This window comes from Halichoerus grypus, chromosome X (assembly GCF_964656455.1).
Source record: "Halichoerus grypus chromosome X, mHalGry1.hap1.1, whole genome shotgun sequence".
Classification (NCBI taxonomy): domain Eukaryota; kingdom Metazoa; phylum Chordata; class Mammalia; order Carnivora; family Phocidae; genus Halichoerus; species Halichoerus grypus.
Window position 1 is genome coordinate 131,268,981 of NC_135727.1, and position 26,362 is coordinate 131,295,342.

General features: G+C 59.2%; 1 protein-coding gene across 4 annotated transcripts; it reads left to right on the plus strand.

Moving 5' to 3' along the window:
* The first annotated feature begins 990 nt into the window (after positions 1-990).
* ASMTL (acetylserotonin O-methyltransferase like) lies at positions 991-25,844 on the plus strand. 4 transcript variants are annotated; one of them, XM_036119261.2, is made up of 13 exons: positions 991-1,190; positions 3,554-3,685; positions 4,886-4,933; positions 5,061-5,125; positions 6,177-6,238; positions 8,229-8,337; positions 9,344-9,740; positions 12,284-12,446; positions 14,784-14,959; positions 16,837-16,954; positions 17,786-17,929; positions 19,975-20,097; positions 24,442-25,481. In XM_036119261.2, exons 1-13 carry the CDS (start codon positions 1,098-1,100, stop codon positions 24,651-24,653), a joined length of 1,842 nt encoding a protein of 613 aa, XP_035975154.1. In that variant the 5' UTR covers positions 991-1,097; the 3' UTR covers positions 24,654-25,481. The 4 variants fall into 4 exon arrangements, with proteins under 4 accessions (XP_035975154.1, XP_077920548.1, XP_035975153.1 ...); XM_078064422.1 differs by lacking the exon at positions 24,442-25,481 and adding an exon at positions 20,959-22,708 and having other exon boundaries at positions 992-1,190; XM_036119260.2 differs by lacking the exon at positions 24,442-25,481 and adding an exon at positions 25,492-25,844 and having other exon boundaries at positions 993-1,190.
* Positions 25,845-26,362: the final 518 nt, after the last annotated feature.

Sequence of the window (26,362 nt, forward strand, 5' to 3'; positions counted from 1 at the left end):
CCATGCCCGCGCCCCTCCACCGCCTCCCGGGGACACCCCCATCTCCGCACCCTCCGCGGTGCTCCGGGGACCCCCATCTCCACACCCCCATCTCTGTCCCTCCACCGCCTCCCGAGGACACCCCCATCTCCACACCCTCCGCGGTGCCCCGGGGACCCCTATCTCCGCACCCCCATGCCCGCGCCCCTCCACCGCCTCCCGGGGACACCCCCATCTCCCCACCCTCCTCGATGCTCCGGGGACTCCCATCTCCGCACCCCCCATGCCCGCGTCCCTCCACTACCTCCCGAGGACACCCCCATCTCTGCGTCCGCCCCCCATGGCTCCCAAGGGGTCCCGCGACGTCGGGTTCCCGGAGACCGTACGCAACGACCTCCGCCCCCAGCCCCTCGGCGGGCGCAGCTGGTTTTGAGGCGCAGGGCGGAGGGGACGCGCAGCCTAGAGTCCGGAATAGGAATGCAGGGGCGGGGCTCCGGCGGGCGGGGCCGGGGCCTGGGCGGGGCGCCGCGCGGGGCGGGGCCTCGTTAGGGGCAGGGCCTCACTCGGCTCAGAACGTGGGGCGCGGGGCGGGGCTCCGGCGGGCGGGGCGGGTCCTGGGCGGGGCGCCGCGCGGGGCGGGGCCTCGTTAGGGGCAGGGCCTCACTCGGCTCGGAACGCGCGGCGCGGGGCGGGGCCTCGTTAGGGGCAGGGCCTCACTTGGCGCGGAACGCGCGGCGCGGGGCGGGGCTCCGGCGGGGGCGGGGGCGGGGCGCTGCGCGGGGCGGGGCCTCGTTAGGGGCGGGGCCTCACTCGGCGCGGGGCCGGGCTCCAGCGGGCGAGGCGGGGCCTGGGCGGGGCGTCGCGCGGCCCGGGCCTCGTTGGGGGCGGGGCTTAAATAGATCTACAGCGCGCGGCGCGGGGCGGGGCCTGGGCGGGACGGCGCGCGCGGCGCGGGGCGGGGCTCAGGTGGGCGTGGCGGGGCCTGGGCGGGGCGTCGCACCGCCCAGGGCCTCGTTGGGGGCGGGGCCTCACTGGGCCGGAAGCGCGCGGCGTGCGGCGGCGGGTCGGGCTCCAGGTCTGGCTGCAGGCCCCGTGCGCGGCGCGGGGGTCGGGCCGCCATGGTGCTGAGCCCGGTGATCGGGAAGCTGCTGCACAAGCGCGTGGTGCTGGCCAGCGCCTCCCCGCGCCGCCGGGAGATCCTCAGCCACGCGGTGAGCCAGCGGCCTGCGCCGGGCCTGGGCCGCTGTCTGCGGCGGGGCTGGGGGCCGGGGGTCTGGTGGCCCGGGGGCCTGGTGACTGTGGGCCTGGGGCCGGGGTCTGCGGCGGGGCTGGGGGCCGGGGGTCTGGTGACTGCGGGCCTGGGGCCGGGGTCTGCGGCGGGGCTGGGGGCCGGGGGTCTGGTGACTGCGGGCCTGGGGCTGGGGACTGCGGCGGTGCTGGGGGCCGGGGGTTGGTGGCCTGAGGTTCTGGTGACTGCGGGCCTGGGCCGCTGTCTGCGGCGGGGCTGGGGGCCGGGGGTCTGGTGGCCCGGGGGCCTGGTGACTGTGGGCCTGGGGCCGGGGTCTGCGGCGGGGCTGGGGGCCGGGGGTCTGGTGACTGCGGGCCTGGGGCCGGGGTCTGCGGCGGGGCTGGGGGCCGGGGGTCTGGTGACTGCGGGCCTGGGGCTGGGGACTGCGGCGGTGCTGGGGGCCGGGGGTTGGTGGCCTGAGGTTCTGGTGACTGTGGGCCTGGGGCCGGGGTCTGCGGTGGGGCTGGGGGCCGGGGGCCTGGGGCCAGGCGCCTACTGGCCTGGGCACCTGGGGGGGCCTGGAGCCTGGGGGCCTGCTGCGGGGGGGGGCGCCTACTGATCTGGGGCACCTGGGGCCGGAGGGTCTGGTGACCTGGGGCTCTGGTGACTGGGGGACTGGGGCCGGGGACCGGAGAGCCTGGTGACTGGGGACCTAGTGATCTGGGGGCCTGGGGCCGGAGGGTCTGGTGACCTGGGGCTCTGGTGACTGGGGGACTGGGGCCGGGGACCGGAGAGCCTGGTGACTGGGGACCTAGTGATCTGGGGGCCTGGGGCCGGAGGGTCTGGTGACCTGGGCTCTGGTGACTGGGGGACTGGGGCTCCAGGTGATTGGAGGTCTGGTGACTGGGGCTTCTGGTTCTGGTGTGGGGGCGGGGGGGGGGCTGGTGAGCCAGGGACCTATTGATCTGGGGGCTGGTGGGCCTGGGGGGGAGGGGTCTGGAGACCTGGGAGGTGGGGGGTGGTGGGGGGAGGTGTGGAAGAGGGAGGTCTTGGTGACTGGGGGATCTAGTGATTGGGAGCCTCGTGCCTGTCGGCCTGTTTCCAGGGGCCCGGTGACCAAGAGCTTGGGGACCAGGAGCCTGGTGACCAAGAAAGGGCCTGGTGCCAGGTGGCCAGGGGGTGGTCTGGTGACTGGTCCCTGGGGCCAAGGGCCCTGGTGATCCAGGATGGCCTGGTGCTGGGGGACCTGGTAACTGAGGGCTTACTGACCAGACCAGTGGGGCTAGTGCCAGGGGTCCTAGTGACCCTGCAGGGCCCTGTGACTGGGGTCTAGTGACCAGTGGCTCCAGGCCAGGAGCTGGGGGCTGCAGGCTGGGGAGAGTAGGACTCTGTGTGATCTGGTAGCCGGGGTCTGCAGACTGGGGTCTTTGTTGGAGCCATGGCATAGTCATTCAGGGTCCCAGTGACTGAGAGTAGTTGCAGTCTGTATGGTCTGGGACCAGAGTCTTCAGGCCAGGCCAAGCAGCCTAGGACCTGCCGGCCAGGGGGCTGGGGGCCGGGGTGGGGGGCGCTGCCAGGCCAAGGCCATGTCTGTGCCTGAGCTGGGTCCATCCTGGAGCTGGTAATGGGGGAGAGACGGAGCCAGAGTGGAGGGGACGTGGTCACCGTGGGGAGGCCCTGTGTGGGGGGCAGGGGGTACTGGAGATAGGAGGAGGGGTTGGGGGGTGGTACAGAGCAGAAGATGGGGTATAGGAGGTCAAGGACCAAGGAGGGGGCCCCTCAGAGAGGTGGGGGCAGGGATGGTCAGAGCCTCATGGGAGCTCTGTCTGGGGGCTGCCAGTGGGGTAGGGAAGTTTGACTCTCTGTGTTCAAGGCCCACAGTCCTGTCCGCACCAACTCCGGGGTGTCACTTTCTGCATGACCAGCCCCCCACAGGGGACTGCCTTGCCTGTCCACACGTGTTTGGGGACCACGGTCAGTCCCCTGTGGCATTTTGTGCTGGCGGGATGTTTTCAGCTGTTTGTCCACTGTGGGGGGTGAAATGCTGGCCTCAGGGACACTCTGGGAGCCCTTTGACCCCGCAAAGCCTCAGACCCCTGCGCCCCAACCAAACTGTCCTGCTGGCCTCTGCGTGGCTGCCCCATGTACCGATGTCTTCCCACCAGGTCTGCTGGTCCCCGGCCACGCGTGGGCCGGCACTGGTCAGTGTTTGGTGATCACTGGTCCGTGTTTGGCTCCTTCCTGGCATGTGGGAAAGGCCACATTTACTATAAACCTGGCACATGCTGCTCAAGGTCCTTGGGTTCTTCCTGTCATCCCCCAAGACCCTGTTCTCCGCTCTTTCAGGGTCTCAGGTTCGAGGTGGTTCCTTCCAGGTTCAAAGAGAAGCTTGATAAAGCGTCCTTCCCCACGCCTTATGCCTACGCCATCGAAACAGCCAAGCAGAAGGCCCTGGAGGTGGCCAGCAGGATGCACCAGGCAAGGGGGCTCTGCTTCTGCGTCTTTAGGGAGTTCTCTTGCTGGGTTTTCAATGGACATGTCATAAATAAATGCCATTTACCGTATCCTACGCCATTACTGTAGCTGATCTATGAATGAGTGTTGCCGTGTAGCATACTATTATAATTAACGTGATAGTACCTTTGATGTAACAGTTTATCCAACTGTTACTCTGTGGCATGCTACTGGGATTAACAGAATGGTATCATTTATCATAAAGGATTAATGTAGCTTATTCATTACTATGTGCTACCATGTAACATACTATTACAATTAATATTACAGTATCACTTACAATAAAGAATGAGTACAGCATATCTGTTTTTGTATGTTACTACGTAAGTCATACTGTAAGTCATATAATGGCATCACTCATGATAGAGAATTAACGCCCAGGGTCCTGGGATTGAGCCCTACGTTGGGCTCCTTGCTCAAGGGGAACTTGCTTCTCCCTCTCCTCCCAGCTCGGTGTACACACTGTGTCTCCCTCTCTCAATAAATAAAATCTTTAAAAAAAAAAAAAAGATATAGAATTAACGGACCTAAATTATTATTATGTGTTACTATATAATATACTGTTACACTGAGTATAACATTGTCATTTATGATACAGAATTAACGGACTTAAACTATTATTATATGTTACTATATAATACACTATTGCAATGAGTATAACAGCATCGTTTATGATACATAATTAAGGTAGATTATTATTGCTAAGTGTTATAATAATATCCTATTGCAACTAACGTAATATAACAAATGCATTGTACCTAATGCTATAATGAGTATTGGTATAAATAAACAAGTATCGATCCATTGATTTTCGACAGTGGAAAGGTTAATTTTTAAGTACAACCTAAGTTCAAGGTTCCGTATATATCCCAGACGAGCGTGTTCAGCCCCAAGCCTGAATTTTCCACTTGGATTTATTTTATTGTCTGGAGTACCTTTTCTTCAGCTTACATTGAGCAGGTCAAAAAACCGGCTTTGTCCTTAATTCAGGATAGCTTGGGGAGGATTTGGGGTCACACTCATGTTCTTACTGGGGACATTGAGGACACCTGCATCTTAATTTCCGAAGTGAGACAGGCCTCGTATCCACCCGTCACGCCACCAGGGTATTTGCGCAAGACCACAGGATCGTCGTTTCTAAAGCTGGGTTCGGATTTCTTGCAGAAGGACCTCCGGGCCCCCGATGTTGTCGTCGGAGCAGACACCATTGTGGTGAGTCCCCCCTCGGGGCCCTTGTCTGGCCTCCAGTTTGGTTTGTGTGTCCTTGGTGACTGAAATCAAGGTGTGGACAGTGAGATCTGGCTTAGTGAGAGTGGACCCCTCCCTGGTTCTCTGGCAGACGGTCGGGGGGCTGATTCTGGAGAAGCCGGTGGACAAGCAAGACGCGTACAGGATGCTCTCCAGGTGGGTGCAGACTGCGGTCCCCCTGGGAACAGCACTGGGGCAGGGTCCATGCGCGGGGTAGGGTCAGGGCCCAGGATGGGGTCCACACCTGGGGCGGGGGCAGGGCTTAGGGTGGAGTGAGCACCTGGGTCTGGGTTAGCGTCCCAGGCAGGGTCAGCACCTGGGGTGGGGTTAATGTCCCGGGTGGGGTCAGGTCCACAGGTTAGGGTCCCAGGCAGGGTCAGCACCTAGGGTGGGGTTAATGTCTGGGGTGGGGTCAGGATCTCAGGTTAGGGTCCCAGGCAGGGTCAGCACCTGGGGTGGGGTTAATGTCTGGGGTGGGGTCAGGTTCTCAGGTTAGGGTCCCAGGCAGGGTCAGCACCTGGGTGGGGTCTGGTTCCCAGGTTAGGGTTCCGGGCAGGGTCAGCACCTGGGGTGGGGTCTGGTTCCCAGGTTAGGGTTCCGGGCAGGGTCAGCACCTGGGGTGGGGTCTGGTTCCCAGGTTAGGGTCCCAGGCAGGGTCAGCACCTGGGGTGGGATTAATGTCCAGGGTGGGGTCAGGTCCTCAGGTTAGGGTCCCGGGCAGGGTCAGCACCTGAGGTGGGGGTAATGTCCAGGGTGGGGTCAGGTCCTCAGGTTAGGGTCTGCACCTGGGACAGCATTCAGGTCCAAGGCGGTCCATGTCTGGGTCACACCTGAAATGGGGTCCGAGCCTGGGGAGGGGTCTGCACTCAGCCTCCATGGCCACTCTCCTGGTTGTCCATATGTCCATGAGCTTTTAGTCCTGGTCTTGTCCTCCTGAGTGATGGCCTCCCCGTGCCCACCTCCATGTGACCGGCTTTCCCCATGAGCTTCTGCTCAGGCAGAGGGCAGACGGGCAGTCTCCTTCCCGGCGGGGCATGTCCACCCACCCATCTCAGGGCATCGCATCCCGCAGGCCCTGCTGTGTCCCGTGCACTGGTGTCTCACTCCACTGCAGGACAGTAGGCAGACGCAGGCTGAGAGCTGGGTGGCGGGAACGTGCTGCGTCCGCGAGGCGGGGGGGACACGTCATACTGATTGCATCTTACAGGTTGAACGGGAAAGAGCACAGCGTGTTCACGGGCGTCGCCATTGTCCACTGTTGCACCAGAGGTACAGTGCCAACAGCACCCTCCCCAGGCCCGGGGCCACCGCGGGAGGAGCACGCTCCTCCGTCCCCGCAGACCTGCACCCTCACTTCTGCCTCCGGAAGTTGGGGCTGCATGGAGGCCTCGAAGCACCTGACAGAGATGGGCTCGCCCGCCCAGCGTGACCCACACAGGTGCTTCCCTCCAGACCTTCTGCGGTCCGGAAGGCAGAGGGGATTGGCTCACGCTGGCCATCCTGAAATCACAGTAGGACAAAGAAGGTTGTTTTTTTTAAAAAAGAACCCAAACCCCGAGGATTTGCTGTAAATGCTGCTTTGTGTAATGTGCCCCGCAGGCTGTGCTCGGGGCTTTCCAACCCCACAGCCACGGCCTCTGCTCCTGCAGGAAACCCCAGACACCGCCCCCCCTCCCCACTAGTCTGGGTCTGCAGGTTGCAACTTTCTTATCCCCCAAACCCCAGGCCCCACACTGGTCTGGTTCTGAGGGTTGCAACTTTTTATCCCCCAAATCCCAGGTCCCCCCTGGTCTGGGTCTGCAGGTTGCAACTTTCTTATCCCCCAAACCCTAGGCCCCTGCTGGTCTGGGTCTGTAAGTTGCAGCTTTTTTATCTCCTAAATCCCAGGCCCCCTGCTGGTCTGGGTCTGTAAGTTGCAACTTTTTTATCTAATAAATCCCAGGCCCCCTGCTGGTCTGGGTCTGCAGGTTGCAACTTTCTTATTCCCCAAACCCCAGGATGCCCTGGTCTGGGTCTGAGGGTTGCAACTTTTTATGCCCCAAACCCCAGGCCCCTGCTGGTCTGGGTCTGTAAGTTGCAACTTTTTTATCTCCTAAATCCCAGGCCCCCTGCTGGTCTGGGTCTTCAGGTTGCAACTTTTTATCCCCCAAACCTCAGGCCCCTGCTGGTTGGGTCTGTAAGTTGCAACTTTTTAATCTAATAAATCCCAGGCTCGCTGCTGCTCTAGGTCTGCAGGTTGCAACTTTCTTATTCCCCAAACCCCAGGACGCCCTGGTCTGGGTCTGAGGGTTGCAACTTTTTATCCCCCAAACCCCAGGCCCCTGCTGGTCTGGGTCTGTAAATTGCAACTTTTTTTATCTCCTAAATGCCAGGCCCCCTGCTGGTCTGGGTCTGTAGGTTGCAACTTTCTTATTCCCCAAACCCCAGGCCCCCCATGGTCTGGGTCTGCAGGTTACAACTTTTTATCCCCCAAACCCCAGGCCCCTGCTGGTCTGGGTCTGTAAGTTGCAACTTTTTTTATCTCCTAAATGCCAGGCCCCCTGCTGGTCTGGGTCTGTAGGTTGCAACTTTCTTATTCTCCAAACCCCAGGCCCCCTCTGGTCTGGGTCTGCAGGTTGCAGCTTTCTTATCCCCCAAACCCCAGGCCCCCCCCTCCGCTGGTCTGGGTCTGTAGGTTGCAACTTTTTTTTTTTTTTTTTTAAAGATTTTATTTATTTATTTGAGACAGAGGGAATGAGAGAGAGAGAGCACATGAGAGGGGGAGGGTCAGAGGGAGAAGCAGGCTCCTCGCTGAGCAGGGAGCCCGATGCGGGACTCGATCCAGGGACTCCAGGATCATGACCTGAGCCGAAGGCAGTCGTTTAACCAACTGAGCCACCCAGGCGCCCAGGTTGCAACTTTTTATCCCCCAAACCCCAGGCCCCCACTGGTCTGGGTCTGCAGGTTGCAACTTTTTATCCCCCAAACCCCAGGCCCCCACTGGTCTGGGTCTTCAGGTTGCAACTTTTTATCCCCCAAACCCCAGGCACCCCCCCTCCGCTGGTCTGGGTCTGAGGGTTGCAACTTTTTATTCCTCTCACGGGTTTTGCTTGCTTGAGTTTGTAACTCTTGTTTTTCCTGCTTGTGGCCTCCTCCTGCCCCCAATTAACAGTTCCTAGCTGACTTATACTCAGAGCCAGGGCAGATGTCCCCCAGATGCGCAGAGCACAGCTGTGGGGCCCTGAGGCCGTGCACCCTGACCGGCAGCCCTGTGTTGCAGACAGCCAGCTGGACATGGAGGTGTCCGAGTTCCACGAGGAGACCATGGTGAAGTTCTCCGAGCTGTCCGAGGAGCTCCTCTGGGAATACATCGACAGCGGGGAGCCCATGTGAGTCCCTCGTACGAGGACACTAATCCCGTGCGTGGGCGCGCCGCCCTCATGATCTGATCCCCTCCCAAAGGCCCCACCTCCTAACACCGTCGCCTTGCAGGTTAGATCTCAATATATGAATTTGGGGGAGGCGGGGGGACACAGACATCTAGTGCATAGTCATCGTGTTAGTGTCCCGATTACAACGGGGGCCAGGCTCAGGCGGTCAGTGCAGGGACTCAGGTGATGCCCGTGCTAGAGGAGCAGTCGGGGCCGGGGGCTGCAGGCAGGGCCCGTGTCAGGACCTGAGCTGCCCTGTGCTGGGACGGTGGATGAGAACCACCCACAGCGTGAGAATCAGTCTTTCTTCACGTGCGGCTGACAGGTGAACTGGTGGCTACAGGGCTGAGCACACCTGCTCCCCGTTCCGTTTCCCCCCCATGGAACGGGGCTGGGTGGGGGGCAGGTGCATGGGTGCAGACGCCAGGGGACGGTCCCACTGCCGAGGACGCCCTGAACTGACACCTCCTGCCGTTTTAGGGACCGGGGTCTGGGGCAAGCAGAGGAGGGAGCGTGAGGTAGAAAGCACTAGGCGCTAAGTCAGGGTCCGGGAAAGGGTCTTTGAAGTGCCGGTTTTGGTCCCTAAGGAGGTCTTGGCTGAGGCTCCTGGACCAGAGATGCGGACGTGCACAAGAGCACGGCCAGGGTCGGGGTCCTCTCTACACTGCCCCCGAGACTGCCGTGCCCCGGGCCTGGCATGGGAGGGAGGTAGTGACCCTGGGGGGAACCACCCAGGACACCTTGTCATCGCCCCTGGTGGGACCAAAGGATCACTTGGGACTTTTCCCGGAGCCAGACTCCTCACTGAAGCAGCCGGGGTGATGGGCCGGCCATCCCGTCTGATCGCATGGAATGAAGCCATCCACCAGCCACCAGTCTTTTAACCCTCGAAACTTTGATTTGTCCTGTAATCTTCCACCTCCTCTCCCTCCCGCCCCGTTCTGCTTCCTTCCTCCCCACTCAGGGACAAGGCCGGTGGCTATGGGATCCAGGCGCTGGGCGGCATGCTGGTGGAGTACGTCCACGGAGACTTCCTCAACGTCATGGGCTTCCCCCTGAACCACTTCTGCAAGAAGCTGGTGGAGCTGTACTACCCGCCCCGCCGCGAGGACGTGCAGCGGGTCAAGCACGACTCCATCCCACCTGTCGACACTTTCGAGAACCTGAGCGACGTGGAAAAGGGCAGCTCAAACCCTGCTCAGGGCAATGAGGGTGGCGGCCACCGAAGGGCAGAGGCGGGCGGTGACAGAGGACAGGTTCCTGCTGGCTCCCAGGGAGCAGACTCTAACAGGACAGCGGAGATCACGCCCCCGTTCCCAGCGGGCCTTCTGGAACTCGTAGATGGCTTCAAAGCATCAAAGGTACCTGTCTGAGTGTCCTGGGGCAGCCGTAACAAGTGACCGCAGACTGGGGGTTTAAAACCACAGAAATTCATCCTCTCCCAGGTCTGGAGACCAGAAGTCTGAGATCTAGGCGGGGCAGGACCACTGAGATCCAGGTGGGGCAGGACCACTGAGATCCAGGAGGGGCAGGGATGCTGAGATCCAGGTGGGGCAGGGCTGTCCTCCCTCCCGAGGCTCCAGGGGACGGTCCTTCCTGCCTCTTCCAGCTTCTGGGGCTCCAGGCGTCCCTGGGCTCGTGGCCGCGTCCCTCCCATCTCTGTCTTTGTCCTCACGTGGCTTCTCCTCTGTGTCTGTGTCTCCTCTTCTGTTTCTTATCAAGGACACCTGTCATTGGATTTAGGACCACCCTGATCCAGGATGAGCTCATCTCAGATCGTTCACTTCACATCTGCAAAGACCCTGTTTCCAAATATGGTCCCCTTCTCAGGTTCTAGGGGTCAGGACTTTGGCATATCTTTTTGGGGCCAGTGTTCAGCCCATAAGAGTGTCCCCAGCTGGTTTTCCGCCTTCACTAAATGGCTGGGCACAGAGATACTGACTTCAGGGGCCACGGAGGCTGTGACCTGATTTCCCAGGGCGCACTCCCTGGCGTGTGAGACTCCGTGCTCAGGGCTGCAGTGGCCGAGGCCTGTGCCCAGCGGGGGCGAGGTGTCTGGGGTGTTTGAAGGTGAGCAGCGGTCAATGACCCCAGCCTGGGCCCACAGTGCATCGCTGGCCGGCTTCTCTGCAGCCCAGGGAGGCCGGGCCAGAATGCTGACCGGGCAGCAGCCTCGGGGTGCCCAGCATTCCCACCGGCCAGGTGGCAGGTGGACTCTAGCACCGGGTCACCAGCTGCCTGGAGGGATCTGCGACCTCGTCCTGCTGTGTGGGCCTGGGATCCCAGACAGCTGTCCCAGCCAGAGGGTGTCCCAGGTGGGGTGGGAACCTGCAGGCCACTGAGTGCTCGCCGGAGCTAGCCGGTGCCTGGGACTGTGGCCTCCCTGTCCTTCCTGCACGGTCACAGACACTTCCAGGAAACACCCGGGTGCCCAGGCCAGACTGGACAGCATCTCAGGCAGAAGCCTACCTGGTCATCTCCCACCATCTCTGCCAAGGATGGGTCTGGTAGCGGCCGTCCCTGCACTCTGCCCTTCCACGCCCACACAGCTCGTGCATCTTCTCTCCGGCCTTCTCCCGCTGCCCCACTCGGCTGACCTCCCAGCTACCTGAGTGGCTCTGGGCTTGAGAGACAGCAGGGAGATGGCCCTCCCTGTACCTGGGCTCTGCTGGGGCCACATCAGTGGCTCTGGGGATGCTGGGGACACTGGGTGGGGGACTGCAGACCGCCCCTTCCCACACTCCACCCCTGGCCACCTCCCTGTGATGGCCTTGTCAGGGGCAGGAGCTCTCATGATTAGGAGAGGTGGTTGTGCTGGGTTGTACCTCCAAATACCAAGTTTCCCTGCAAGTAATAGTTAAAACAGGACTGCAGCGGCATCGTACCATCACTCGATTGAGCTATACTGTGGTCCTGGCTTCTGCCTATCTTTTTTTTCTTTTTAAAGACTTTACGTATCCATTTGACGGGGGGAGAGGGAGCATAAGCAGGGGGAGCGAAATAGGGAGACAGAGAAGCAGACTCCCCACCGAGCGGGGAGCCCAATGTGGGGCTTGATCCCAGGACCCTGGAATTATGACCTGAGCCGAAGACAGATGCTTAACTGACTGAGCCAGCCAGGCGCCCCTTCTCTGATCTGTTTATCTACCTACCTACCTATCATCAAACTATCATCTATCTATCTACCTGTGTACCTGTGATCAAACTATCAATTATCTGTCTATATATCTATTTATCTATCATCTGTCTATCTCATCTGTCGTCTATCTACTTGCCCACCTGTGTATCCGTCTGCCCACTTAGTGCATCGTTCTCCTTACAAAGGTGTCCCAGTGGTCAGGTGAGCTGACCAAGCTGAGGGGCAGTAGGGAGTCTCGGAGCATATGTCACCTTGCCAGGTCCATCACGGTAGTTCTAGAAGCAGCTCCGCGTCTGGCCCTTTGCGGATGTGCATCAGTTGTCACAAAAGGTTTTTGCGTTACAAGCTGAGAGCAGCGTGAGTGAAGGTCATCGCTGTTACCGGAGGCCATGTGTCCTGAGCTTCATAGAGACTCTGCAGCTGAGGACAGCCCTTTGCCTCCAAATACTGTCACATCCTGAGGTCCTGGGAGTTAGGGCTTCAACATACAGATCTTGGGGGAAAACACAATTCAGCCCCAAACCGCAACATACTGGTTTTTCTCCCATGGGACAGTTTTTCCGCTTGGTATTCACTGATGTGCTTTTGCCTTGTGCAAACCTTGTACCAGCTGGAGCCTAAATCCGCGGTTCTCTGGAGGAGACATTTCTGTTGACAAGTTAAATACGTTTCACAGCTTTGACCTCCATGTCTTGGGTCTATAGGAGTCAAAAGTGCAGGACAAGTCACGTAGTAAGTCTAATTGTACTTGTTTTTAATGGACAGGCCCTGTTCATAGCTTGCAAGCTGAAGGTGTTTGATGTACTAAAAGATGAAGCCCCACTGAAGGCCGTGGATATTGCAGGCAAAATTGACGCCTCTGTGTGTGGAACTGAACGGCTCCTGGATGTCTGTGTGGCCCTGGGATTACTAGAGAAGACAGACAGAGGTAAGAGGACATCGAAGTGTCTTGCTGATAATTGCTGTCGGTGGAAGTAAGTCACCGAGTGAAGGTGGCTTCTAAGCCAAGGCAGGGAGGACCAGACCCCCGGAATGTGGCTTTTCCCCAAGGGTAAAAAGCAGAGGATGGAAGAAAGGAGACATAAGTGTATGTGGGGGGGTGTTTGTGTGTGCGTGTGTTGGGAGAGTGACTTCTTTATGGGCTCTGCTCTCAAAGGAGCTGTATCACTCAGGGTTCACCAGAGAAACAGAACCAAAGGAACATATATGTGTGCACATCATAGATACATGTTTGTTTTTACTTATTTAGACAATTGAGATGAATGGGTGGATACACATAGACAGATAATGGATTGATAATAGAGATGAAAAATAGCTAGGTAGGTAATAGGGGATTTTGATGGATAGACTGATGGATGGATAGATGGAAGGAAGGACAGATGGAAAGAAGGAAAGATGGTTGGATGGATGGACAGAAGGCAGGAAAGAAGGAAGGAAAGTAGGATGGAAGGAAGGATGGATAAATGGATAGATAGGAAAGTAGATGGATGAACACATGGATGGGTGGATGGACAGGTGGATGGATGGGTGGATGGATAGGTAGGTAAGTATGTAGATGGATGAATGGAAGGAAGGATAGATAGATAGGCAGGAAGAGAGGTGGATGGATGGATAGGTAGGTAGATGGATGGGTAGATAGGTGGTTGGATGGGTGTATGGATATGTAGGTAAGTAGGTAGATGGATGAATGGAAGGAAGGATAGATAGGGAAAGAGGTGGATGGATGGATGGATAGGTAGGTAGATGGATGGACAGGTTGATAGATAGGTAGATGGATGGATGGATAGGCGAGTAGGTAGATCAATGGATAGGTAGGTAAGTAGGTAGATCGATGGATAGGTAGGTAAGTAGGTAGATGGATGAATGGAAGGAAGGATAGGTAGGAAGAGAGGTGGATGGATGGATGGATAGGTAGGTAGATGGATGGACAGGTGGATAGATAGGTAGATGGATGGATGAATAGGTAAGTAGGTAGATCGATGGGTATATGGGTGGTTGGATCGGTGGATGGATGGGTGGGTGGATAGGTAGGTAAGTAGGTAGATGGATGAATGGAAGGAAGGATAGATGGATAGGTAGGTAGATGGATGGGTGAATGGACGGGTGGGTAACAGTGTGTTTGCTGAGATGAACCAGACTCTGGAGCATGGTCTCAGAGCAGACGGTCGTATGGATGGTCCCTATGGATGGCTTGGGAATGATGGGGGAGGGTCGAGGACCCCAGGCAGGTGAGGCACCTTCACTTCTGTGATAAGGAGGAAAGCGGGGTGCTGGCATGGGCCCCAGAACCTGCCCTTTGCACAAAAGTCATACAAACGTCTGGTTACAATTTGGAGCATAGAAAGCAGAACTTTCTCCTCACCCAGATCATTGTAATGATCTCCTTTATCAAAAATAATGATTGAACCTAGAGAAAGTTCCGGGTGTCCAGACTTTTGATCAGCGCGGAGCTTCTTCCTGCACATTTTTGCCACGGCCTTGCAAACCCTGTGGACCATGCCCACACGTGCTCATAGGGCATTGCTGCTCTTCCGAAGGCCCCTTTGGAAGTAACAACATTTAAGTATTAAAATGGGTGCAGTGCTGTTCTTTATCTCCAATGATTACAGTTGGTGGGGCCTTCCGTTGAGAGATAGGGGTCGCCCCCACCATCCCCTCTACCCCCAGCCTCCCATTCTCCAGATGTGGGTGCCCTGGAGGGGCTCTTGGGGACCAGGTCCTACAGACAGCCCGGCTGGGTGTGAAGAGGATGGAGGGAGGAAGAGCCCCACCAGTCCAGGCTCTCCAGAGAAACAGAACCCGGGGGATATAGACCTGTGGGTGTATAGCAAGGAGATGGGTCATCCAGCTGTCGTGGGGGGGATGGTTGAAAATCAATTCACAGTGGCCCTGAAGTCTTGAGGCAGAATTCCTTCTTGCTCAGCAAAACCTCATCCCTGCTCTTAACGCCTTCGACTGATTGGGCAGGGCCCACCCACATCGCCTAAGGTCATCTGGTTCTAGATGTCAAACCACCCTCCACAGCAACATCCCGCCTCAGCATTGCATTGAAGAACTGGGGACCGTGGCCCAGCCGGGTGACTGTCCCTGGGGCTTTGGGGGGATCGCCCGTGGGGACGTCCACCTCTTTGGGTAACCCAGGAGTCCACCTGCGTGCTGGGTCTGGGCTTGTCTCCCTGTGGAGCCGCCCCCATGTCAAGACCCCCGCTGTGGGGTCTGCTGCCGTGTCCCCGTTAGGAGCCCCCACGATGCCTTGTCGCGTCAGGTTACTGCAACACGGACCTGGCAGATCTGCATCTGGCGTCGGACGGCGAGTATTCTCTGCACGGCTTGGCCATGCACAGCAACGACCACGCCTGGAACCGCTTCACAGACCTGGAGCTCGCCGTGCGGGAGGGAGCCAACGCGGCTTTCGGGGGGAAGGCGGAAGACCCTGTTCAGGTACCGTAACTCCGGACGTTCGTTTTCACGTCACCGGCGTAGCTTGCGAAAGGACCGATGGGTGCAGACCCCGTCTCCTGCCGGCGGGTTAACCGGGACCTGTTAGAAAACCACGGAATGTCGGCCTCCCGGACGTCAGGAATCATCCGGGGAGGCCGCCGCTGGCTGGCTGTCTGGCGTGGGTGGGGGGGTACGGCGGGGGAATGGCGTGCTGGGTGCCTGGCTGCTCACGGCTCCGATGACCGTAAGGGCCAGGTAGCGCCCGAGAAGGAGACAATGTTTGTAGGACCAGGCTCCGGAGGTTGCATGGAATTAACGCACCGTATTTCCTACCTGCGGTTAAATCGAAGGGACCCTGTTACTCAGGTCACGGTTTGCAAAGCACTTCCTGCCTGTGTCTCTCCCTCGTTCCCCTTTCCCCTTCGAGAACCGTTTGGGGGTCCACAGGCAAGACTGCGGTGTGTCCTGTCGGGCCCTCCGCCTCCGGCCGCAAGTCTGGGTCTGCAGAGCGGGACCCGATGGGTGCTTTGGGGTGCGCACGGCCATCCGCGGCCTCACTCCCCAGCAGGCAGCGTTTGCTGGGGGCAGAGACCCACGGTGTTGAGCCAGGCTCTCCGCAGGATGCAGAACTGAGCCGGCCAGAGCACGCGGCTTGTATCCAGTCTGGGCGAGAGGGACGGAGACAGACAGTCTCAGAACCTCACAGACTACGGGGCTTACAAACAACACACATTTCCTTCTCGCGGTTCTGGAGGTGATGTCCACGGTCAAGGTGCCTGCAGAGTCGGGGTCTGGGGACCCCTGCTTCTTGGCTCATACTCAGCTGACTTCTCGCCGGGTCCTCACGGGGTGGAAGGGGCAGGGGGTCTCTGCAGTGGGGGCTGCACCCTCATGACCTCATCACCCCCCCCAAGACGCCCACCTGCTAACACCATCCCCGTGGGGGTGAGGTTTTGACATAGGAAGTTGGGGGGGGTGGTCGGACACAGAATCATTATGTTCCTAGCAGAGACAGAGACACAGAAAGACCCACACTCGGGGACACAGAGGGAAGCCACAGACGGGGTCCCCGGGAACAGAGCGGGAGGGACAGAGAAGCTGCACACGTGGACCCCACAGGGGAGCTGGGCGAGGCGCGGTTGTGTCTGGCTTCTGATCAGACTCGGCAGCACGGTGCCGCCTGCAAGGGCCACTGGGGGACCCCACCCCGTACGCCCTCCTGCTTGTTGTCCAGGGAGACCCTTCGTGGGGGTCTGGGGCCCCCAGCGTGACCGTCCCCATTGACTGACTTCAGATCTTAGATGTGGGCATCTGTTAGGATTAGAATGGGCGGACTCCACTGGAGCTGGACCCCAACCCACACCCACACTGCTGTGTTGGATACGGCCCTGCCCCCACCGGACCCCACCCCAGTCTGCTTCTGCCCCACCCAACCCCCACCTTCTCCTCCAGTCCCTCCCCCACCCAGGTGTGCCTCGCAGGACTCTCCAGCCCCCAACCCTGCTCTGCCCCATCCACCCCCTCCTAACCCAGCTCTGCCCTGAAGGAACCCCCCCCCCCCCGCCCGGGCCTGACTCTGTCCCCCCAACCCTCTCCTGACCCAGCTCTCCCCTCCCCAGCTGCCTTCGTCCCACCCACCCCCTCCCTACACCACTGTGCTGCATCCAACCCCCTCCCAGCTCTGCTCCAAAAGAACCGCCCACCTGGGCCTGGGTCTGTCCCCCAACCCCCTTCCTGGCCCAGCTCTGCCCTAATGCTCCCCGCCCCGTGAGCCCTACTGAGCTCCCTACCTGCAGAAACACCCAGTGGCCCCCAGCCAGGGTGCAGGAACCCCCTGGGCCTCTGTGTGGCTCTCCTCAAACCCCGTTCTGTTTCAGAGCAAGCAGACCAAGCTGCAGTTCATGCGGGCCATGCACGGCCTCACCAACCTGACCGCACGCCAGGTGGCCACAGCCTTCGACCTGTCCCGATTCACCTCCGCCTGCGACCTGGGAGGTGCGTAGCACCCCCGCCAGGAGTCAGGTGCAAAGGGCTCCGTGCGTTTCTTGTGTTAAGTCATGCCCACCTCATCTGCTAATGAGACGTCCAAAATGGGTTTCTGTCTCTACAAAGCACCTAAGGCCTTGAATTTAGCTGCCGTGGTGGGGCTTGGGCAGATAGTCCCAAGTGTTAAGAGGTTCTAGCGATGGGCAGGGACCCCCCCATAGAGTCTATAGGGCCCTTTCTGGTGGCTGCTGACGGGCGGGACAGGATCGCAGACCCTGTCTGCCCCCATCCCATCAGCTCTAATTATGCCCCATATAGTTTCCACCCCATCCCAAAGCCCTCCTTATCCTAGGACCACAGACGGGAGGAGCAGATTCCTGCTTAAGGGGTCCAGTGGGATTGGGGTCCCAGGGGGAGCCCAGAGCTACCAGCTTTCATTTGCCTGTCATCTGCACACCTTTCCTCCCAGTGGCCCAGAGCGGGTGCTGTAGCGCCAGCCATCACATCTGCATTCTTGCACCAGAAAAGAGATAAGAGTGCAGCCCCCCCACAGCTGGACCCTGATGCTCCCTGCATGAGTCTGTGGCCACCCCTGCTCATCTGCGCTGGGCCTGCACGGGCTCGCGCACCGGCTAGCGAGGTCCTGACCCCGAGGGGCCCCGAGGTCTGCATGAGGCAGCACAGATCTCTGCCGCCGGCTGCCTTTCGTTCGCGGTGCTGGTCTTACTCTGTGTGCTCGGCCATCAGTTTGGTCCTGCCAAGGTTGAATTTGGGAGACCGGCAAGGGTTTCGTCAGCGCCAGGCGGTCGGGTCAGAGAGTCTGTGTTTGCATTCCTGTAGGCTGCACAGGTGCCTTGGCCCGAGCGCTCACCCGGGAGTACCCGCGTCTGAAGGTGACCGTGCTTGACCTCCCGGAGGTCATTGAGCACGTCCCGTGTTTTCAACCTGAAGGACGGCAGACCGAGCGGGTCAGCTTCGTGCCAGGTCAGGGCTTCTTGGTCTTTGCCGTGAGTCAGTGTTGGGCCGGGCACATCTGTTTCTACAGAGGGTGTGCATGTCTGCGTGTGTGTGTGTGTGTGTGTGTGTGTGTGTGTGTGTCTTCTGTGAATGCGTGTGTTTGTATACGTGCATACCTGTGTGTAAGGTGTTTGTCTCTGTGTCTCTGTGCATGAGCGTGCAGATGAGTGTGGTCTCTGTGAGTGTGCGTGCGTGTTGTCCGTGTGTGTGTGTGTGTCTTCTGTGAATGCGTGTGTTTGCATACGTGCATACCTGTGTGTGAAGTGTTTGTGTCTCTGTGCACGAGCGTGCAGATGAGTGTGGTCTCTGTGAGTGTGCGTGCGTGTTGTCTGTCCGTGTGTGTGTGTGTGTGTCTTCTGTGAATGCGTGTGTTTGTATACGTGCATACCTGTGTGTGAGGTGTTTGTCTCTGTGTCTCTGTGCACGAGCGTGCAGATGAGTGTGGTCTCTGTGAGTGTGCGTGCGTGTTGTCTGTCCGTGTGTGTGTGTGTGTCTTCTGTGAATGCGTGTGTTTGTATACGTGCATACCTGTGTGTGAGGTGTTTGTCTCTGTGTCTCTGTGCACGAGCGTGCAGATGAGTGTGGTCTCTGTGAGTGTGCGTGCGTGTTGTCTGTCCGTGTGTGTGTGTGTGTCTTCTGTGAATGCGTGTGTTTGTATACGTGCATACCTGTGTGTGAGGTGTTTGTCTCTGTGTCTCTGTGCACGAGCGTGCAGATGAGTGTGGTCTCTGTGAGTGTGCGTGCGTGTTGTCTGTCCGTGTGTGTGTGTGTGTCTTCTGTGAATGCGTGGGTTTGCATACGTGCATACCTGTGTGTGAGGTGTTTGTCTCTGTGTCTCTGTGCACGAGCGTGCAGATGAGTGTGGTCTCTGTGAGCGTGCATGCGTGTTGTCTGTCCGTGTGTGTGTGTGTGTGTGTTTTCTGTGAATGCGTGTGTTTGCATATGTGCATAACTGTGTGTGAGGTGTTTGTCTCTGTCTCTGTGCACAAGCGTGCAGATGAGTGTGGTCTCTGTGAGCGTGCGTGCGTGTTGTCATCCATGTGTGTGCACATGCCTGTGGTATCGTCTTCATGTACACGTGTGCTCTGTATGCATGCCAGCGTGCGCCTGTGTAGACGTCTGTGTTTGTGTGCCCGTGTATGCATTTGCACGTGCGTTGTGTTGTGTGTGTGCACATAGTGGGATTGGGGTCCCAGGGGGAGCCCAGAGCTACCAGCTTTCATTTGCCTGTCATCTGCACACCTTTCCTCCCAGTGGCCCAGAGCGGGTGCTGTAGCGCCAGCCATCACATCTGCATTCTTGCACCAGAAAAGAGATAAGAGTGCAACATGTGTGTGTGCTGAATGTGTGCATGGCATGCAAATGTGTGTATGTCTCTGCATGGACATGCATCGGTGTGTTGTCTGTGTGTTTGTCTCTGCACGTATGTGCGTGTGCATACATGTGTATGTTGTCTGCATGTGCGTGCAAATGTGTACGTGTCTCTGCGTGGATCTGTGCATCATCTGTGTGCGTGTGCATGCATATGGGTCTCTGTGCGTGCATGTGTGCATCTCTAAATCACGTGAACAGGAGCAAGAGCAGCTACATCAGTGGCATTGGAAGCGTCGTGGGGGGAGGGCCGGTGGGGACGTGGAATGGCAGACACGGGCGTCTCCAGGTGTCTACACCCGACCGAGGCCACAAACAGAAGTTACACGAAAGCCGGAGCAGGAAGGCCTTGAGTTAGACGTGAGGGAGAGCTTCCAGGGGCAGCCCTAAATGTGGGAAAGAAACCCTTCCCGTCCTGAATCTCGTGAACGCCGTGGCCCGGCCCCAGGGCAGACGTGCTGGCGGGCCCAGGGGTTCAGACTGGCATGTTTTGGGGCTCAGGACACAAGTCTCCCTCCCTACAAGCAGTCTTTCTTCTGCTCCAGCGGTTCTGGGGAGCGGCACCCCCCCGCCGTGTCCGTCAGGTGCAGGACCCGCTCCGGCGTCCCTGACGGGCTCCTGACACCGTGTTTTCACCCCAGGTGACTTTTTCAAGGACAGCCTCCCGGAGGCAGAACTGTACATCCTTTCCAGAATTCTGCACGAGTGGCCGGACGACAAAGTGCACGAGTTGCTGAGCCGCGTCTCGGGCAGCTGCAAGCCAGGTGAGACCGTGCCGCATCGGGTCCTTCTTGCAAACGTAAACGCCGTTTTCATTTAAAAACAAACAATTTACAGAGAGACAGAGAGCCAAGTTGCCCCCTGCCAGCCCCATGGGGACCGTTTACCGTCCCCTTGACCACGTGCTTGATCCACAGGAGGGTGGCAGGAGCTTTGGGAACGTCTCACCTGAGTCCCCTCATCCTGGACCCATAAAGCCAGGGACGGCGTCCATGCTCTTGGGCCCCAAAGTCTCCTGGATGCTCCCCCAGCCGTGTCCCTCTGTGGACACAGGCTGTGGCCTCTCCGAGTGGTGTCCTGAGCCCTTCATGTCCAAACCAGTCGGGGCCGACGTGTCCATCAGGCCACGGAGCGGGGCGCGCCCGGCCCCTGGGACCTCTTTCCGGGCCCTCAGAGGTCCCAGTCCCATAAAGCACAGCCCTCACTCCCGTGCCTTGTGCTCCTGGTGTCTTGCAAGGCATCTCCGTTGCCGCCTTGTGCACTTAGGGAACATAAATGATGCAGCAATTTGCGGGTCCTTTTCTACACTGCGACGGGGCTTTTGTCTTCCACTCCGTGGGCTCCGGGAGACGCCCCACGTGTTTGATCCTGTTTCGCACACAAATCAAAGCAAAGGTAAAGTGCAACGGAGTGTGTGTGTGTGTAGAGATAGAGAAAGAGAGAGACACAGATTTATGGCCAGGAATTGGCTCATGTGATTGTGTAGCCTGGGACGTCCAAAGTCTGCAGGGTGGATCAGGCACCTGGACACCCAGCGACAAGCTGATGCTGAGGGTCTAGTGTGAAGACTGGCCGGAGGCAGAATTCCCTCTTCCTGCAGGAGCTCAGTCTGTTTTTCTCTTGAGGCCTTCAACTGATTGGACGAGGCCCACCCACGCCAAGGAGAGCCCCCTGCTTTACTCTGAGTCTGCAGACCGAACCGCGAATCTCATCCAGAAGGAACCTTCCCAGGAACCCTGCAGAATGATGCTCGACTGCATATCTGGGCACCGTGGCCCGGCTGACATGAGCCGTAAAATTAAGCATCATCGCGAGCCCCTCCCCTGCAGGGGTCTGATGCCCCGCAGAGCCGGGAAGGCCGTCTCTGGTTATCTGTGGCTCCCAGCTCAGACACAGGGCCCCGTGGAAGGCGCACAGGAACGTTTTATTCTGGACAAGAGTTGGCTGACATTTTTGACGCGTCCTGTCCGCCTCTTCCTCCAGGGCCCCCCTCCACGTGCCGGCGGCTCTATGTCCCCCCCCCCACTCCCATCCTCCAGAGAAAAGCCCCCTGTCCCCGGCTGACATGGGGGTTCTCCTAGCTCCAAGAGCGCCAAGCCCCCACTCTTCACAGGTGAACAGGTATCTAGGCCTTGAAGACACACGTGGGGACCGTGGGACAGAGCATCAACAAACAGGCTCATGGAGGCAGAGGGCGGAGTCCGTCCGTCTGTGCACAGAGCGTGGCCACAGGAGCAAAGAATAAGAAGGTTCTTACAAGTGAAGAATAAGGCAGAGACGGATTGGACCTACAGCCACGGCACGGAAAACCAGACGATTCAGGGTTCCAGCCAGGAGCCCTAACGCCCAACCCACGGGGACCCAAGGCCCCAGGAGCCAGAAGCCGGGAAACCACCAATCCCATATAGGGTACAAAGCTGACATTTGAGGATCCCGGGGACCCAGAGATGAGCCTGTGTGGAAACTGAGTCACGCACCAGGAATGGGCATCAGAAACACACGGGGTCCCTCAAAATCAGCGTGAGGACAGCAGGGCCACGGTATATATTCAGCAGGGAGGGGGCTGGGTGGCTCAGTCCGTTGAGCATCCGACTCTTGATTTCGGCTCAGGTCATAATCTCAGGGTCGTGGATCGAGCGCCGAGTCAGGCTCTTGGTCAGCGTGGAGTCTGCTTGAGAGTCTCTCTCTGTCCCTCTCGCTCACTTGCTCTCTCTAAAATGAATAAATAAATCTTAAAAAAAATGCAGCAGGGAAAGTGAATCCACAGATTCCCAAATTACTGGTTTACATGTGTAGACAGAAGTACTGTAGACATTTGTGGACTCAGTGAGCCTCCCACCCGCCCCCTGCCATTCCTAGGAGGCTCCTGGAGACATTCTGGAGTGAAGTGCACATGGACACCCAGGAACTGGGACACTAGGGTTCTCCCACTATGGGACAACACTGGGGGGCCCAGGTGACGGCCCAGGCAGGGACGGGGGGCGGTGCGAGGCCTGGGGGCTGGACACGCAGAGACACGGACACAGGATGAGTTATGTCACATGCCGGAGGGTTTGGAAACAGTATCGCAACATGTTGACAAATCTACCAGAGCATTTGGGAACATGTTAACGAGCTGCAGAGAAAATTAAGCAACTTCTTTTAAATGAGCAAATTTCAGGGCCAAGATAGCGTAGTTAAGGCATCCTTGTTGGTCCGTGTACCAGGATGACTTGTTCAACCTTCCCCCCCACCCCAAATTCATGTCCACTTGGAACCTGTGAATGGGACCTTATTTGGAAATAGGGTCTTTGCAGATGTGAAGTGAAGGATCTGAGATGAGCTCATCCTGGATCAGGGTGGCCCTAAATCCGATGACAGGTGTGCTTGTAAGAGACACAAGAGGAGACACGGACACAGAGGAGAAGCAACATGAGGACGGAGGCAGAGATGGGAGGGACATGGCCATGAGCCCAGGGACGCCTGGAGCCCCAGAAGCTGGAAGAGGCAGGAAGGACCGTCCCCTGGAGCCTCGGGAGGGAGCATGGTCCTGCCCCACCTGGATCTCAGCGGCCCTGCCCCGCCTGGATCTCAGCGGCCTTGCCCCGCCTGGATCTCAGTGGTCCTGCCCCGCCTGGATCTCGGCGGCCTTGCCCGGCCTGGATCTCAGTGGTCCTGCCCCGCCTGGATCTCAGCGGCCTTGCCCGGCCTGGATCTCAGTGGTCCTGCCCCGCCTGGATATCGGTGGTCCTGCTCCGCCTGGATGTCCGACTCTGGTCCCCAGAGCTGGGAGAGAATAAATAACCAGTCCGTGGTCATTTGTTGCCACAGGCCCAGGACACGCATGCTGTAAGTGAGAGGCATGGTCATACCCGTGTCACATGGGCTCACCACGAAGAATGTGGCCCTGGAGGACTGGTTTCTGCCTGTTTCTTCCCCACCGCATTCCCAAGCCCTGGAACAGAGCCCAGCCCAGAATGGATGTTCACAAAGCTGAGAATGAAAGAATCGTAAAACTGTAATATCCCCTGGGGAGGAGATGGGGTTGGGGATTGAGCTCTGGGTGAATCCTCACCCGCCTGGGGAGACAATTAAGTTTCAAGGAGTATTTATACTGTAGATGGAGTGGGGTGGGGGTGGGGTTGTGCACGGGGTCATTGAGGCTTCTCCCCCACTGGCTGGAACCGCTGGGTAAACTTTCAGGAATGCTGCCCACCCGCCCATTCATGCCAAGCTTGAAATTGGCCACGAGACACGTCCTTACAACACAGACACTGGCAGCCACTGGGAACCAGGGCTTCCCTCCACCCCCAGAGCTGGGAGTTCAGTGGTTAGCTGCACCAAGGGCAGAATGGGGGGGCGGGGGGAGCCTGGGGGCCGCAGGACAGAGCGGAAAGTGGGTGGTTTTAACCTAAGTCTTCTGGAGCCAGTGGTATTAAGGGCTCGTATGTGTTACTTTGAAAAACACAAAGACTGATAGACTACAGAGCGAGCATATATGCCCAGCTCCCGGTTCTGTTAACTGCCTCTTCACTGAAATGCCCGGAGCCAGCAGAAGACGCACCAGAATTCTCCCAGTTGCCGTCACTGCTGTGGTGTTCCTGTCTCCCTTGCCCCTTGTCCGTGGGTCTCAGTTTGAGGAACCACCGCATAAAGCAAACATAACCTACTTCCGGGCTTCTTTCCATCCCACGGGTGTTAGGTTCCCGAGGCTTGGTTTCTGCATCCTTTCTGAACGCTTTTGAGGAAAATAGAGGCGCAGACAGACGTCTATAGGGGCGCGCACACGGGCGCACACACACGCACACACTTTGTTCTTGAAGCTCTCACGCTTTGTGCACCAGTAATCCAAGTGTTCCTGGAACTGGCGGGGCTGGTCCTAACCCTGCTCCAAAGCTCCCGGTTGCTTATGGGATTCCCAAAGTGAATGCGTGCTCCCTGACGGGATCTCGGGTCCCTACGCCCAGAGTTCCTGACTTGTTTCCCCACGCGGTGAACCCATAGTGGAGCCCCGGGCTGTGTGCGCGTGCGCTGGGCATCTGTCCAGAGTGGGCCCTGAGACTTCTTCCTGTTTTCTTCTCCCCTCCATGTCTTTCTGTCTCTGTGCCCCTCTGGTTCTGCTTCCCCAGCCTGGCGGGCACTGTCCTCAGCCTCCCCGCAAGTAGCCCCGACCTCCCGTCCCCCTCGAAACCAGCCGCCCCAACGGGGCTCCCCACTGAACCTTGCGCACCACTCCGGCCTCCGCACAAGTAGCCCCGACCTCCCGTCCCCCTCGAAACCGGCCGCCCCAACGGGGCTCCCCGCTGAATCTTGCGCACCACTCCGGCCTCCGCACAAGTAGCCCCGATCTCCTGTCCCCCTGGAAACCGGCTGCTGAGTCGTCTTGCGCACGACTCCGGCCTCCCCTCAAGTAGTCCCGACCTGCCGTGCCCCTCGAAACCGGCCGCCCCAGCGGGCCTCCCTGCCGAATCTTGCGCACCACTCCGGCCTCCGCACAAGTAGCCCCGACCTCCCGTCCCCCTCGAAACCGGCCGCCCCAACAGGCCTCCCCGCTGAATCTTGCGCACCACTCCGGCCTCCACACAAGTAGCCCCGATCTCCTGTCCCCCTGGAAACCGGCCGCTGAGTCGTCTTGCGCACGACTCCGGCCTCCCCGCAAGTAGTCCCGACCTCCCATCCCCCTCGAAACCGGCCGCCCCAACGGGGCTCCCCGCTGAATCTTGCGCACGACTCCGGCCTCCCCGCAAGTAGCCCCGACCTCCCGTCCCCCTCGAAACCAGCCGCCCCAACGGGGCTCCCCACTGAACCTTGCGCACCACTCCGGCCTCCGCACAAGTAGCCCCGACCTCCCGTCCCCCTCGAAACCGGCCGCCCCAACGGGGCTCCCCGCTGAATCTTGCGCACCACTCCGGCCTCCGCACAAGTAGCCCCGATCTCCTGTCCCCCTGGAAACCGGCTGCTGAGTCGTCTTGCGCACGACTCCGGCCTCCCCTCAAGTAGTCCCGACCTGCCGTGCCCCTCGAAACCGGCCACCCCAGCGGGCCTCCCTGCCGAATCTTGCGCACCACTCCGGCCTCCCCGCAAGTAGTCCCGACCCCCGTCCCCCTCGAAACCGGCCGCCCCAGCGGGGGTCCCCGCTGAGTTTTGCGCACGACTGCAGCTGGCTGTGTTCTTCGCAGGCGGCAGCATCTTGGTGGCCGAGACAGTCCTGGAGGAGAAGCGACCAGCGCGGGGCAGCCTGCCCGCGTCCTTGAACCTGCTGGTGCGGACCCAGGGGCGGGAGCGCAGCCTGCCCGAGTACCGCAGGCTGCTGGAGCAGCATGGCTTCTGGGACGTCCAGCTGGCGCACGCGGGAGACAGGCTGGACGTGGTCCTGGGCACCAGAGCCTCGCCACCCTGAGGCCCCCGGCATTACACGCTGCTCCCCCAGGAGGCCCACGGGGGTCCCCGTCCCCAGTGTTGGCCGCCAGGTGCAACGATGACCGATAGCTCACCGACCGTGTAACCTAACAGATTAAAGCAGCAAAACGCACTTGCTCCAAGCTCGTTTGTGGGTCCCGAGATGGGGCAGGCCGTGCCCGGAGGGGGGCAGCGCCGGCCAGGGGCTCGCCCGAGGTCCCGCCCGTGGCTGGAGCCCCTGCGCCTGTGGAAAGGCGGCGTGGCGCCCAGGGGCGCGGTGGGCGGGAGCCTGGGGCCTGCCTGGCGCTCTCCAGCAGGTGTCAGCGTTCGGCGCTGCCCTGGCCCCCACCTGCTGACATGGTTGAGCCCCTCCGCCTTCACGCCTGTTCTAAACGTGTTTGTCCATGTGAGTCCCAGGGGCTCCCGGGGACACCTGCAGTGTGCTGGGTTCCCGGGGCGCCCCGTCTCCTATCCCCTCTGCCCGGGTGCTGGGAGGCAGGGCCACGTCCGCCCCCTGCGACCTTGAAGAACTCATGTCTCTGAGAAGCGGGTTAGCTCACGCGGGCTGTGGTTTATCGGGTCAAGAGGACTGCGTCCAACCCACGTCCCCAAGCGACCGATTTCAGGCTCAAGTCTGTTGTGTATTTCAGT

Excerpts from the sequence above, each read along its gene's own strand:
- ASMTL (XM_036119260.2), top strand. The coding sequence starts at position 1,098 with ATGGTGCTGAGCCCGGTGATCGGGAAGCTGCTGCACAAGCGCGTGGTG. Across the intron at positions 9,741-12,283 it reads ATGGCTTCAAAGCATCAAAG|GCCCTGTTCATAGCTTGCAA; the intron begins GTACCTGTCTGA and ends TTTAATGGACAG. Across the intron at positions 20,098-25,491 it reads CTCGGGCAGCTGCAAGCCAG|GCGGCAGCATCTTGGTGGCC; the intron begins GTGAGACCGTGC and ends TGTTCTTCGCAG.